This window comes from Indicator indicator, chromosome 4 (genome assembly GCF_027791375.1).
Source record: "Indicator indicator isolate 239-I01 chromosome 4, UM_Iind_1.1, whole genome shotgun sequence".
In the NCBI taxonomy this organism is placed as follows: Eukaryota; Metazoa; Chordata; class Aves; order Piciformes; family Indicatoridae; genus Indicator; species Indicator indicator.
Window position 1 is genome coordinate 4,271,896 of NC_072013.1, and position 14,525 is coordinate 4,286,420.

At 46.1% G+C, this 14,525-nt stretch overlaps 1 protein-coding gene across 2 annotated transcripts in view; it reads right to left on the reverse strand.

Annotated features, from left to right (window-relative positions):
- Nucleotides 1–2,258: 2,258 nt before the first annotated feature.
- Nucleotides 2,259–14,525, reverse strand: part of ADCK1 (aarF domain containing kinase 1) — a 72,307-nt gene continuing 60,040 nt past the window's right edge. For both annotated transcript variants that reach the window (XM_054400199.1, XM_054400198.1), the window contains 4 exons: nucleotides 8,481–8,630; nucleotides 8,057–8,254; nucleotides 4,214–4,407; nucleotides 2,259–2,951 (listed from right to left, as the gene is read on the reverse strand). In XM_054400199.1, coding sequence (XP_054256174.1) covers nucleotides 2,780–2,951; nucleotides 4,214–4,407; nucleotides 8,057–8,254; nucleotides 8,481–8,630 — 714 coding nt within the window. In that variant the 3' untranslated portion in view covers nucleotides 2,259–2,779. The remainder of the gene's footprint in view (nucleotides 2,952–4,213; nucleotides 4,408–8,056; nucleotides 8,255–8,480; nucleotides 8,631–14,525) is intronic.

The following is a 14,525-nucleotide window of genomic DNA, read 5'->3' on the forward strand; positions in this document are numbered from 1 at the left end:
AAGACTGCTGGAAGCCAAACATTTCCAGAAGTACTGACAGCCTTTAGGGTGGGAGATAATATAAGTTTACAATGTCACCTATTAGTTTTGCCTCTCCGACCCTAGGCTCTTATACCACACCTGTTAGTCCCAAGAAAGAGTTGGTGGGCTCAAAAGTCTGCTAAGTATGCTATAAGGCCAACGTTTTAATGCCTGCACCAAACTTCAGTTTGCTCACAGCTGAAGTCAGGCAGACAGCAGCCTGTGCACTGCCTGCAAGCAGAGCAGCAGAGGCTATGTTTCTAGTGGTGAAAACACCAGTAAATGCAGGTTGGAAGGAAAGGCCAAGTGCCCAGAGCTGATTCAGGTCATTCATGTCTGACAACCGCAAATTGGGATGAGAAAGTGTCTTTTCAAAACACTTTTAACACATTCACCTTTGAGAGCTTTCAGCAAAAAGACAAGGCAGGAATGTTAAAGGGTCAAACTCTGGGTCTTTCCTCAGGCAAACTCTCATTGATTGACTGTGGGAAGGGTGAGAGCTGAGCACAACTGACAGAGGAGTCCCACTGCTAACACTGAAGCATGCAGCCTCCTGGCACAGACCAATGACAACAGACAAAGCTCTTCCAAATACATCTCGCTCTCTGCCTGCTGCATGTTGCCAAAAACAACAATGTGAGAGATTGCTGGTTCCCTACCACTTTTAGAGCCAGAACCTTCCTCAGGCAGCAGGACTAGCAGTGGCATGGTGGGATTTAGAAGGGGTAAATGAACAGGCATGGCAGAAAGTGGGCTGGGGGCTCAGTAGTCAAAGCACATGTCAACTTTGCAGAGCCTCTCCACAACACAGCATCTTCCAGAAATGAGGAATACAACCAGGGCCTCACTGTGAGATGCACTTTTACACAGAGGTGTTAATGAAACCCAAACTCTGGTTGGTATATCCAGACATGGATAGGGGCAGCTACAAGATGAAGATGTAAAGCCAATGAACCTTTGCTAGAGTGTCTCTTGGACTTCAGTCAGTCCAATTTTCTGACCACAGCTCTGCTTGTGAGGAGAACAAGACAGGCCCACACACTCCAGCCAGCCTAGACGCTGAAAGTGCCTAAGCAAGGCACCAATTCAGCCCAACTGCTCACATGAGCAAAGATTACTCATGTACAGGCTGCAGGACCAATACCCCAGGGCCCCTATGACTCCTTGTCGACTCAGGATCTCGTCACTGCAATTACCACCACTCTATTGCCTGACACCACCACACAACCAGAGTCAGGGCACTCAGTCTTACCAGGGTTTATGGTTTCAGTTCTTAGCAAAGATGGGACAGCACATCACTCCCACTGCTGCCTCCACAGTAGGAAGGGCTCAGAGAGTTAACATCAGGGTCAGGAGACTGACTGCTTTCCTTCCCATGCAGATGGACTCAGTGCAAGTTGAAGTCTCCCATCTGTGCAGGCTGGCAAACTCTACGCAAAGTGGCAGAAAGCATGGTCACCTTGTGGCTTGCTCTCGAGCACAGCCAGGGGCCTGAGTGACAACCCTCAGCTTAGCAAGCTTGCTGGCAGTAGAGGGACATTCCTGTCCTGTCTTTCATGTCCCTTTTCACCAAGACAGTGTATGAGAAAGCTGAAATTATCTGAGCAGTCACTTCCATCCACCCTTCCTGGCTACAGGATCCTCAGAAGCAGCAGGGATGTCTCCCAGGATCCCAAATACGTCTCACATAAAGGAGGCCTCTAGGTGAGACTTCCTGGTAGCCATCCCATAGCTGCAAAGCCAGAACCATCAGACCTGTCACTTGCACCACCAAGCAAGTTGCAGGTTTTCATTTGAGGCAGGAGCAGCAAAATGTCACAGGTAGTGACAAGGTGACATGCTTGGTGTGTGGCACAGAGATGGTGACGTCTTATAGATGCACTGTGGCATGCTCCCACAGACAGGGAGAAGGCAGGATCAGGGTGGATTTGGATGGAAAGGAGCGGTGCATTCTCTCAGCAGATTAACACATGCTCCTCTATTCCATCCCAACACACACTAACACAGCACCAGAGAAACCAGATGTGGAACAAACCTCTTGAGCAAAGATGAAGAGGCCATTTCATTTTGCTTGCAAGGAGTTAACAGGGATGTCTGGCATCACTCAGTGGAGAAATGGAAACAGGGCTGATGTCAGAGGCCCAAACATCATCCTGAGTGCAGAGCCAAGCATCCATCTCCCAAAAGTCTTTGAGCCAACACATTTATTTTGCTGTGTGGCAACACTGTACAGCCATATACATTATTACCAACAGTTTCAGAGCCCTGAACACCTGAACAGAAATCAGACTAAGGAGATTGCTAAAACTAATATAAAGCCTGTTGGATTTTAAATGGACTTTCCACCTCTCTAAGGGTCTGAGAAATGTTTTCAGGCATTCTAGGCAGGGTGGGGATTCTCTTAAATTTTGTACAATTCTTTAAGGAAAGGTTTTTGCTTCCAGTGCTGTCCCACTAGAATCTGAGTGGAGTTTATTCTGCTCAGATGGGGAAAGAAAGCATTCTGCTCTTCCTGACACATGGTATCCCTCACCTCCTTTTCCTAAACCATGAAATGGCAGTGCTCCAGGACCAACTCCACGTTCCAGCGCCAGAGAGAGAGCTAGTGCTGTAGCAGGTAAGGACAGTGCAGCCTGTAATGTGGAACAAGACACCAAAATAGCCCACAGAATAAACAAACACAGTCAGAAAGGCAAATGTGCTGTGGTGAGCAGAACGGAGGGAGGGAGAGCACCCAGATCTCTCCCACCAGTTCAGGTCAGTACATGGAATGGTGCATCCGACTCAGGACAGCAAGGACCAGCTTTCCCAGGTGGGACCCTTTCAGCCACAGGAACAGTTCATACAAGTTGATCTGCCACAGGCTCAGGGACTCTGTGAGTGAGATCTGGGCCCTCCTGTAAAGTGAGTGACTCTTGCTCCTCTGGTACCTAGAAGAAGAAAAACAGCTGCATTAGATCCAACAGGATACAGCCCAGCAGGAAGGAGGCCTGTCCTACATCTTCAGGACAACCAACCCTCCCTAGAGGAGGTGAACATCCCACATCTAGAGAATTCATGAACAGTGGGGAACCCTGGGAGTAGGGACTGTCTCCAAGTGATGTTCCTGAGGAGCTGGGGACTGCCTTCCTAGCAGGAATCTGGCAGAAAAGCCAGCCTGCTCCCCTGTAAGCCCCGTTCTCTTCCCACTGCATGTAGTGACTGTGTAAGATACCATCCTCTGCTTCTATGCCCAGCTTCACTTCAGCTAACAAAGACGGGTGCATGCTCCCATAGCCTTTCCTGGCAGCACACTCATAAGGGTCCAGCAATTCTGACATACTGATTCCAGGAAATGCAGTTCTCCACCTTTCTTTAGAAGCAGAGGTTAACTGGGCTTTGTGGTCCCTCATCAGCCAGAGAAATAACTGTTACTTCTTCTGCAAGAACGAGGAATCTGAGGCAACAGTGCATTGACTCATAAGATTCACAGATGGAAATCTCTTGCATGACTCCTGTTCCTGGCTTTTAAACATCAACCTGATCTTCACAGTCAGCCCTAGTCCCTAAATCATGCTGCAGAAACTGGCAGCAGAGAAATGGCAGGTCTTTTCTACCCACAAATATTTTCCAGTGGTTATGCATGTAATAGGCAGTAAGCCCCTTTCCCTGTCTGAAGGGGCTAAACCCTAAACCCCTACCATAAGACCTCCAACCCTATCCCTGGGCCTTAAGGGCCCTGACTAGCCTGGGACTTCCTCCCCCAATCCACTGCTCATAGGCCAAGGAGCTCCAGTTACACTCTGGCCTTCATCTTCAATCCCCACCAAAGTAATGGTCCGCAGCTCATGACCTGCTGTGACGCCCCTTGATCTGGACCTTAACTCACAAAGTGACCTCTTGACTTGTCCTCAGCCATGTGTTATCACCATGCACCTGCCTGACAAGCGCTAGACCTGGACCTGATCTACAGACTGACTTTCTGGTTTGACTTTGGACCTCTTCTGTCACCATGATGTTGCATTATGATACAGGCTGTTGACTGGACTTCACCATCACCTCTGCGTCTGTCTCGCTCACCTTGCTCAGATGCTGTGAGACTGGACCCTGACTGTCTTGCTGGCCCCAGGGTCCTCCCTGACTCCTGGCCCCCAAGGCCAGCCTGCCCCTGTTGCTCCATGTCTGGCCTCTGGTGCCTGGAGAAGAGACTCACGTGGAAACGGCTCTGATGCAGCAGCGAGACATGTTGAGGAAGGAGCTGGCACTGGCCCGCGTGTGCAGGGCTGCCTCGATTCCCCTTAACAAGTCATTGGTCTTCAGCAGCAGCAGCATCTGGCGGGGGACATTGTTGAGGAGCTGAGTGATCTGGGGCAGGTAAGCAGCAGCATTGGAACGAATCTCCACATCCTGCGGCCAGCCAGGTCATGTCAGAGAGAAAGGAGGGAGAAGCTGAGAGTGCATGGCAAACCCAGGTATGGATGCAGCTGAGATCTGGCAGGGGCAGATGGTGTTATTCCAGACTATGACTCTAGACCAGAACCTAAAGAGCATTTTGTCCTGCTTTCTGGCAGACACCCAGCAGTCCCAAGCACTCACAGCACAGTCACCGATCACATTTGCCATATTCTCACCTGCCCCCCAGTGACATAAGGACTTGTGCCCTCACTGGCAGGATTCATAGTCTCTCAGGAGACCAGGGCACTCGCCGCTATCTCAGTTCTTAGCTCTAGGCACCCCTGCAGCAGCCATGTCTCATTACTGCCCTTGCAGCCTACTGACTGAGTCTCCCTCACCAGCCCCAATGCTGGCAAAGCTGCATGTAGCACAGGACTGCTCAGGAAGGTGAGGGCGTGCTGCAAGGACAACCAGGCTGCTGCTTGTCTTGCTGTTCCATGCAACTGATAGCTTTTTGCTATACTTATGAAGCTGTTTCCAAGGCCTAGGTTAGTCCTCTGTCCTCCACACAACACAGAGGAGGTGAGAAACATCATGCAGTCATGCGCCATGTTAACCCAAAAGATTAAAAACTGTCATCTGTCAGACTAAGGGTATATCCAGGCCCATATCCTGTCTGGCAGAAGCCAGTAGTAGGCAATTGACGAAAGAGTGCAAGATCAAGGCAGACACACAGTGATCCTTCATATTCCTTGGTTGCCCACCTTCCAATAAATACACTATCCCACAGGATGATCTCAGTGGTAATAGCCTGAGCCACTTACGATGAGGTCCCCTGCAAACACGAGCCACCACAGCATGCAACATAGTCAACCCCCACTCTCCTTCTCCTTTTAGATCTGAGAGTTCTCCCACAATCTTAGTAAACATAGCACAGTGTGGTGTGGAGCCGATCTCATACACATACCATGTCCCTGCCTCTCCCTACAGAGCCATGACACGAATCAGCAAATCAACACAGAAGTCCCTTGAACACCTCAGATATCCAGAATCCACCAGAACACATGCAGAGAACAGCAAATGGCTTCTTACAAGACGGAGGCTCCTTTGTGGGAAAGGACAGCTCTAAAACCTTCTCCCTGTAATGAGGGACAGCTGACCTACATTTCATGACATCGGATCCCATATTCACTCTTTGTGAACTTCAGACTTATAAAGTAACAGTTCTGTGCAAATCAAGTGTGTAGGTCACAGTGTCAGAGACGTGCACAGCTCAGACACCATCACAGTTGCTTTGCTGCTGACAAGTAAATGTTTGTATCCTCCTGCCTCCATCACTGAACAGATACACAAAGCTGCAGCAAAAAGATGTTTAAGCTGTCCTAAACATTAAATGTTTTGTTCTATTATCTGTTGGCAGAAAATTCCTCTCGATTATCTCTTATCCATTATCCTACTCAGTATCACTGCAGAGCCTACTTATTTTCCACACACAGGTTTTATTTGCTATTTATTTTCCTTTTATTTTTAGCTCCAACTGCTTGTCCACATCACAAAACAACCACATGACCTGTCATCAGAACTGTCATTTTCTGTCAAGGGCGAAGGCTGTGTGCAGAGGAAGAAATGAGCTATGCCACAGGACCTGAGAAAAGCCCCTTGGCTGCAGTCACAGAAGCTGCTACAGGACTCAAGCAAAACATAATCATAAAATCAGATGAGATGAGGGTCAGCTGCCTGGCCCTGGCTTAAGATGGGAACAGCTACACCTATGGCAATCCTCACACATTTTCCTGCCCTGCTCCTAAAACACTGCAGTGCTGTGACTTAAAGCCTCCCCTCCCCTCACCTGTACCAGTGTTTCACTGGCCTTGATGTTAGATCTGTTTTTTCTCAGGTTAACCCCAACGTCCTTTGCTGAATTTAAAACTCATTACTTCTTGTCCTGTTTACAGCAGTCCTCAACAGATGTGAAAATCACTACCACAACTCTTTTCAACCTGTGCTCTTCTAGGTGTTTTCTGCCCTAACTTGCTCAGACTTACCTCATGGGCTGCATCTGCTTGACCACTAGTCCTTCTAGCTTCCTACTGGACTTGCCGCAGTGTCATGGAAACTTTCTTGAGATGCGGTGCCCCAGTCTGGACAGAGCACTAGAGATAAGATTTTGTTCCAGGAGGGTTGCTTCCTTGTCTCACAGGCTACTCTCACATCAATACATCCTCAAGCACCTCCTCTGGAGCTCTGTGCCGATGGTACCTGCCTACACAATGCTCGCTCTTGCCGCTGATACAATCTTTCAAATTCACCTCTAAACTAAGGGCAAGCAGCAGCTCATTTCCTAATGCCACAGCAAATCTGCTCATCTCCCCATTATCTGCTGCAGGATTATCCAGTTTCAGCATTAATTGTGTCATGTAGGCAAGGACAACAAATCTTGCTCCATAGACACAATTCGACTCAGTGACAAAGTTCATTAGCCCACACAAGGCAGCATGCAGTTGCAGTTGCACTTCTGGCATAACCTTCACAAGCCACTTCAGGATAAGCATTCCTTCCTAACTCAGATTCAACACCAGCCTTGTAGTACTGGAACCAGCTCTGTGTCAATTTGCTTTGGTGCCTCTGAATTTTTTTCTGGAGCTACAGCACAAGAACTCACCAGATCAAGCACAGATCTGCTAGACAGTCACTATATTATTTCTGATCTGCAGAAAATTAACTCATGTAAGAAGCAATCAAATTACTGGGCGGGGGGTCCATTACCCAAGGTATCTGACCTGCTCATTGCTATGGATAATGGCAAGCCAGTGCAGCAAATTCTGCCACATCCATCAAAATGAAATGCCAACCCAAAGGAATTTCCAGAAGAGAATTTCACAGGACAATATTGTAACACTACCTAAATGAATTTAATCCTTTCTACTACAAATGCATGCAGATCAAACCAACATGTTTCTGCCCTAGTCCATTGGCTGCAAACACATCATTATATCTGCATCTAAGAACAGCATAGCTGGCAGTGGCTCCAACTACCCTTAAGGCAGTGTTCAAGTGTCAGGAGTGTGAGAGGACTTCAGAAGGATCCAGAATGTGTGGATAGGAAAGGGTGGAGAATGTAAGTGGCAATTTCCTAGATTTGTAGTGATTGAGTTGACAGGATCTGCAGTTAAGCAACCTTGACTCCAAGTTAATAGGGTTTCTGATTGGGTGGTAATTTCCAAGGGTTTTTAGGAGTTTGTATCAGTGCTGATAGTCATTTGCATGAATAGTGATAATGCATTATCCTTCTCATGTCTTCTCACTATGCCTTTATGTCTCCTCTACCTTAACCTGTCCTCCTTGATGGTTCCCTGCACAGCTGCATTCAACACTTTTTTAAGGAAAAGGCTGACTACAAATGTCAGAACTGGTGAACACTTAGCCATTCAAATACTATACAAAATTCAAGCGGCCTATAATAAGTGTATTAGGGAAATTAAGTTCAGCCACGACACAACACATTGCAGGAGGAGTCCTGGCTTTTTCTAGCTCAGCTATCAATGCAAAATTTGCTACAGAGCTGCCAGGGGTTGCTCAGCATCGCTGCAACATCAGGAGGTGACAACCAAGAAAGGAGGAGAAGAAAGGACAACAATAGAAAAGGGCAGAGAGGACCTACCTCGCTGGCTGAGACCGGTGACCGATCAATGCCCCTGTTGACAGACTCCCAGGACCTGGCAGTCAGCATGCAGGCGAAGAGAGGGTACAAATCCCCTGCCCCGAGCCGCCGGCTGTACTTCTGCACTCTCTTCATGTCAGCCTTGATGAGGGCCTGCCAAAGGTGGCAGTAGTCCATGCGGAATGACTCACTCAGCACCTGGGGAGTGAGACATGGCCCCTAGAAGTCCATGGAGGACAGGGATCTAGAGGGGAAAGCCTTGTGCCCCCTAGATTGCCCTATCTTCCATTTCAGGGCTTGGAGGGTGATGGAATTAATAGGAAAAATGTATTCATATGGGCTTGTGGGGGGCAAGGCTGCAGCTGGATGTGCTCTTTCAGCCTGACATCCACAAACAGCCTGAAAGCTCCCCATTGCTACATACCTGGTAGAGCCCATGGTCCAGGAGGATAATGTGGGCCTTGCCAGAGGCTGGGCACTTCTTCACTAGCACATTGCCTGGGTGTGGGTCACAGTGCACAAAGCCATTCACAAAGATCATTTCGCTGTAGAGTTTCCCCAGGTTTCGAGAGATCTGTGAGGAGACAGGAGATGGTCACACACCGCCACTCACAGCAGGGTGCCTGCTGGGGAGGGGAAGCAGCCCCCTGCATGCCAACACTGCAGTAAGTGAGGCTCTGGTATGTGCCAATGTCCCCACACAGAGCTCTTGCAGCTCTTCACACCAACAAACACACAGGATGGCTGCCAGCATCTACTACATGGTGATTCAGGACATTCAGGGAAAAAAAATCTTTGCAAGGATATCATGAAGGTGTTTGCGGGGTCAGGAGTTATATAAGGACACTTGCCTAGCATAAAAGTGAGAAAATATTTGTGGGTAGGAACAAAGTTTCTGCTAACGAGGAGGGAAGTGAGAAAGCAGGTAGTGCAGACAGGCACTCACAGAGAAGGCACAGAAAGAGTTCCCTCTTCCCTCCCTCCATCACACTGTTCCCTACTTTCCCCCTTACTTCCCTCAGACCCATGTTAATCTGAGAACACATGCAATATCTGTGAACACAAAGCAGCACAGAAAGACTGTTTAAATTATCCTGTCATTGCTATGTCCCCTCCATGCTGCTGCTCCTTATCATCAACAGATGTTATCGAAGTTAAAAATCTCCCAGGAGCAAGCAAACATTCCCAGGGCCTGGCATCAATCCCTCACCATGCACTAACACAGGAGCCTTGCCCTGACATCCCACTGCCAGCCCTCCCTGCCATCAGAGAGCAGCACAGTGCTCCACAGTGGAGTGCTGAACAAGCAATTAAAAGACAATCATTATAAATGATTCCAAGCATGTCCCCAGACACATAATGGAAGCAGCAAAGAGACAGCTGTCCCCATCAGCAGAGGTGGTAGAAGAAGTAACAGGGGTACTAATGACAGCTTGTCCTGCAGAAAACCAGTCAGGGAAAGGTTTAACCATCTCTGCAGCATGGCCATCTCTGAGAAAAGCATATATTATAAATAATGCCCAAGTAATTACAAATGAGGAGAAAGAATGGAACCTTCCTGCAGCAACAAGAATGGCTGTAGGACATGGTTGGACAACCCTCTGTCCCTCAAGTGGGACCTGGAGCCATTGCTGAAATAATGGAGAACGCTGGCCCTATGGTGGATGACAGCTCCCCTAGTAACAGGTGTCACTGTGAGCAGTGACTGAGAGGAATGATGTTTCCTTTCTGAATCATCAGCAAAGATCACCAGAGTGACCTTTATAGATCTCCTAGATCAACAAGTACTAAAATGGACAGGATGAAAGTACCAGGTGCTGTAACCTCCCAGAAGAGCTGAGCACTTGCTGACAGCCCAAGGACATGCCAGATAGTCTGTTTTAAGCCAGTCATTCATTCACACAGCCTCCCAAGGACCTGTACACCAGGAGGAATAGATGTGGCCATGATGACTGATCATGGTATCAACCATGACACCTGTGTGCAGACTAAGCAAACCCCATTTTGCCCTCTCTGCCTCAGCCGTTTGCCTTACGGAGACCTGGAAGAGTACAGAATTATTGAAGATGAGAATTTGGAGACAGTCTGAGGTACAATATGCTGCCTCAAACCCCCTAAATAAAAGTCCAGACAAGGTCTGACTGTTCTGTAGATGTGTTGGCTGGTTATGGGTAAAGCCTGGACACTGGAGTATGGGCTTCTCAAAGACAGCAGATTCTTCTCCCAACCCTCCTGAGGGCTGGGAAAGTCAAGCAGGGGAACAAGCTTCCCAGAGAGGCTGTGGAATCTACATCACTGGAAGTTTTGAAGACCAGTGCTGATAACACCTTGAGTAAACAGGTCTGGTCTCATAGCTGATTCTGCCTTAACAGGAAGTTTGATAGGACACCTTCTGATGTTCCCTCCAATCTCAAAAATCCTAGGACCCTACAAAAACACCTCTCACCAAGTCATCCATGCCATACACATAACAGCACTATATGGTATGGCTGTAGGCTCCAGGTGCAGAGATCTGGAGTCACCATCAGCAGAGAGGTGACTAAACAGACCCGCAGTCTTAGCCTTTTGCACCCCATGATGCAACACAAAAGAAGCTCAGGATTCATCTCACCATGAAAACAGAGGGATCACAGACTTGTTCAGATCCTCAGGCTGGATCATGAGTACAAGACAATCTTCCCTGTAAGATCCCCATCCTCTATCCCTTCTCAGCTGTATTTATATTTACCTCTTCCCCAGCATACAACCTTGAGTATCTGCAGTAGTTAGTTCACCAAAACCAGACTTTATGACTTCTTTAAGAAAGAGAAATGCAGTCTGTATAACTGAGTTAGCATACAGAAGATATGTTACAGGGATTTAGGATATAAAAACACATAAAGTCATTGCTTTTGAAAAAAAAAATAAAAGCACAGTGTAAGAGCTGTGCTGCACAGTAAAATATTTTTGCTTACTTTTCTATGTTGAATTACCTCTAAAATATGATCAAAATTAAATTACTATAGAAAGCACCAATACTGTTGAATTCTAAACAAACAAAAACAAAACTGAGAAAGGTTATATTTCTAGGGCTAAGTGTAATATGTGAATAGTGACCTATCATTATAATTTAGATAAAAAGAGTTCATGTTTCTATAGAAGTTTAGGGGAAAAAAAACATGAAACCATTAATTCTCCAGTACTGTGCCCCATCACCATGAGCCTCATTATAACATATGCAGAATTCACTTTGGAAGAATGCAGTTAGGAAGAATGAGAAAAGAAACAAGTGAAAACCTCTGCTCAGGAGGAATTCAGCATGCATTTAAGCTGTGTAAGACCTCGGGGTGAAGGTGCTTCACAAATTAGACAAAAGGTTGCAGTGCTTTACAGAATCAAAGACCAAAATAAACACGCAAGCATTTTGTTATGACATGGAGAGGTCATCATTCCTTTCTCTGTTTAGCATCCAACACAACAAGATCTTTATCATTACCAGGGTCCCCCAGCACTGTTCTGATGCACACTGTAAAACAATGATAATCACCCTTGGAATCCTGCATTCATTTCCAGACACCTCATTAACAGAGAGATGCAGACTACAGAGAGTGAGTTCAGAGAAAGCAATAAATTACCAGGATGCAGGAGGAATTTACTTGGGAAAAATATTTAAAATTTGGGGAAAATATTACAATATTAAATATGAAAGATTAAGATTCCAAAGTTGGCTATGGAATGGCAAAGGAGGGGCAGTCTAGCAATATTAGAAGATTTGAACAGAAAGGAAACAAAAGCACTTGTAGCACTGGATGTGCTACAAGAAATACAACTGGGCAGAGGGGGTGTAATCAAGAATGGCATGATTTATCCATAACACATAAGAAAAAACCCATGCTAGTCAGTAAGCAGACCCGAGCTGGATCCATCACAATGATGCCACACAGTGCCACTTGCCAGAGGCACATCCTTGCCTTTTGGTGTGTTACTGCCTAAAAGGAGTCATTGCAGATAGCAATCTGCCATTGCTACATTATGTGACATGACCATGACACTGTGTCAGGCAAATCACACATTTTCAGCTCAACCTGTTCATTCTGAAAAAAGTGTAGCTGAGGAATAAGTAGATTGCAGATGACAAAATGGAGAGTCAGCAGCCTGGGCCAAACAATGGAGTGCCAGATACATGTATAACAGCCAGATTTGGAGTAACTCTTCACCAAACTAAACACACAAGGTTCATTTTATGTATTCAATATGGCAAACCATGGTCACAAACAATACCCTGTGAGTTACAAGCAAATACAGAACTAGAATGCAGTGCAGACATCGAGGATTGTTACTGTGCAGTATCAGTCTCTCTATAAACTGGTCAACTTCGTTGGAAATAGGTAAGACAGAAAGTATGACTTTGAAGGCTCTTCCAAAATTACACTCTCTAGATGGTCAAAACCGTTCCCCTAAATCCCAGCCTTATCTTAACGATGTCCAGTTTAAATAGTTTCCTTAACTAACATAACCCTAGAGCTTAACTAGCTCCTTTCCTCTCCAGCATTTACAACTCCAATGTGTTTCCAGTAAGATAATGATCATCATAAATAGAGCATAAATACTGCCCATTTCCACAGGATCCTCATTTATCTGCTATGTCCTAGGAGTCAACCTGCTTTTCCTCAATCACACTGCAATGGAAACACACACTTACCTTGTGATTGACTAATATCCCAAAGCTAGTTCTAGTATGTCAGTTCCCTCTGATAAATGCCCAGCATATTTCAGAAATTCTTCTTATTAGTTCTTAAGTGCAAGTCTTTGCTCATTTTTTTTCTCTTTCTATCACTTCAGTCCCCAAAGCCACCAAGTGCTATTGCTACTCTGGTCCTCCTCTACAATGACATAACCTCCCAACTTGGTATCATCAACAACCTTCTTCACACAGTTCTGTTCATGTCAAGGTCATCACTGAATCTATTAAATAAGATCAGTTTGCAGAGCAAACCTCACAAAACTCCACTACAGTAATTTTTCTCCATCATTGCCTCTCTCAGCTTCTTAACTACTTGGCAGTTTCCTTACTAATCCCCACATTTTCTAGTTAACTGATTCACATCCAGAGCACCAAGTGTTTTACCAAGCACACCTACTGCATTTCTGTCACATAATTCAGAGGATCACAAGCTGTAGTACAGGGAGCAGCAGTGATCTATTTCTTGTATGCATACACAGATGCAAACTGTTGCTGCCCTCTGTTTTGAAAGCCTAGACAACCTGTTACCCTCCCCTGATCAATGCACTAGGAGCTACTTTGGATGAAGCTGTATTATAGTCCCGTGCGTACAGCCCCATAGCAGCAAACTTCTGGACACACACTAGTCCCTGTATGCAACTCTCCTTTTAACAAATCAGCATGCCCATCTGACAATAACAAAATACTGGAAAGCTCATCATAAATTAGTATCTTACAAACACCAATATGCAATAGTTAGCAAGAAACCTCTCAGGAAGAAAAGAATGTGTGCAAATTTGAGCTTATGAATACAGTAAAAAGATGATATATGTGTCTCTACTCATCATATACCTCTCTACTCCACCCTGGTGAGACCACACCTGGAATACTGTGTCCAGTTCAAGAGAGACAGAGACCTGCTGGAGAGAATCCAACAGAGAGCCACAAGGATGATTAGGGGACTTGAACACCTCCCCTATGAAAAGAGACTGAGATCCCTGGGGCTATTTAGTCTGGAGAAGAGAAGACTGAGAGGGGATCTGATCAGTATCTATAAATATGTGAGGGGTGGGTGTCAAGTGGCCAGGCTCTTTTTGGTGGTTCACAGTGGTAAGACAAGGAACAATGGGTTCAAACTAGAACATAGAAGATTTCACCTCAACATGAGGAGAAACTTCTTTACAGTTCTTTACAGAAAGTCTCCTTCTCTGGAGACTTTCAAAACCCACCTGGATGCATTCCTGTGTAGACTATCCTAAGTGATCCTGCTCTGGCAGAGGGGTTGGACCTGATGATCTCTTGAGGTCCCTTCCAACCTCTGATATACTGTGATACTGTGATCATGCTCACAGCTGCAACATGAAAAACCAACCTGGGTTATCCAGGGCAAGTCACTCATACTTTCCTGGCCTTGTGAGCAAGCCGGACCTGGCTTCATGCCTCTGACTGACATGAAGAAGAAAGGCAAACGAAAAAATCTTGTGACGTGGTCCTGTAGACCTGATCTCACCGCCTGCCCCTGGTAAGTCTCAGATGAAACTGCCAGATAGGGTATCATGCCTTCCTATCCCACCTCCATCTGTGACTGTCTCTTTAGATAAGGAACAGATACTAGTCTCTGACCTTAATTTGGCTGTAATATTTGCCAATTATTTTAAGAGATGGCGACACTAACTTCTATTGATCTCATTAAAAGTAAAGGTCGTTGTGCAGCTCATTTCTCAGGGCTCAATATTACCTCCTCAGGCCAAAATAATAGCATTGATT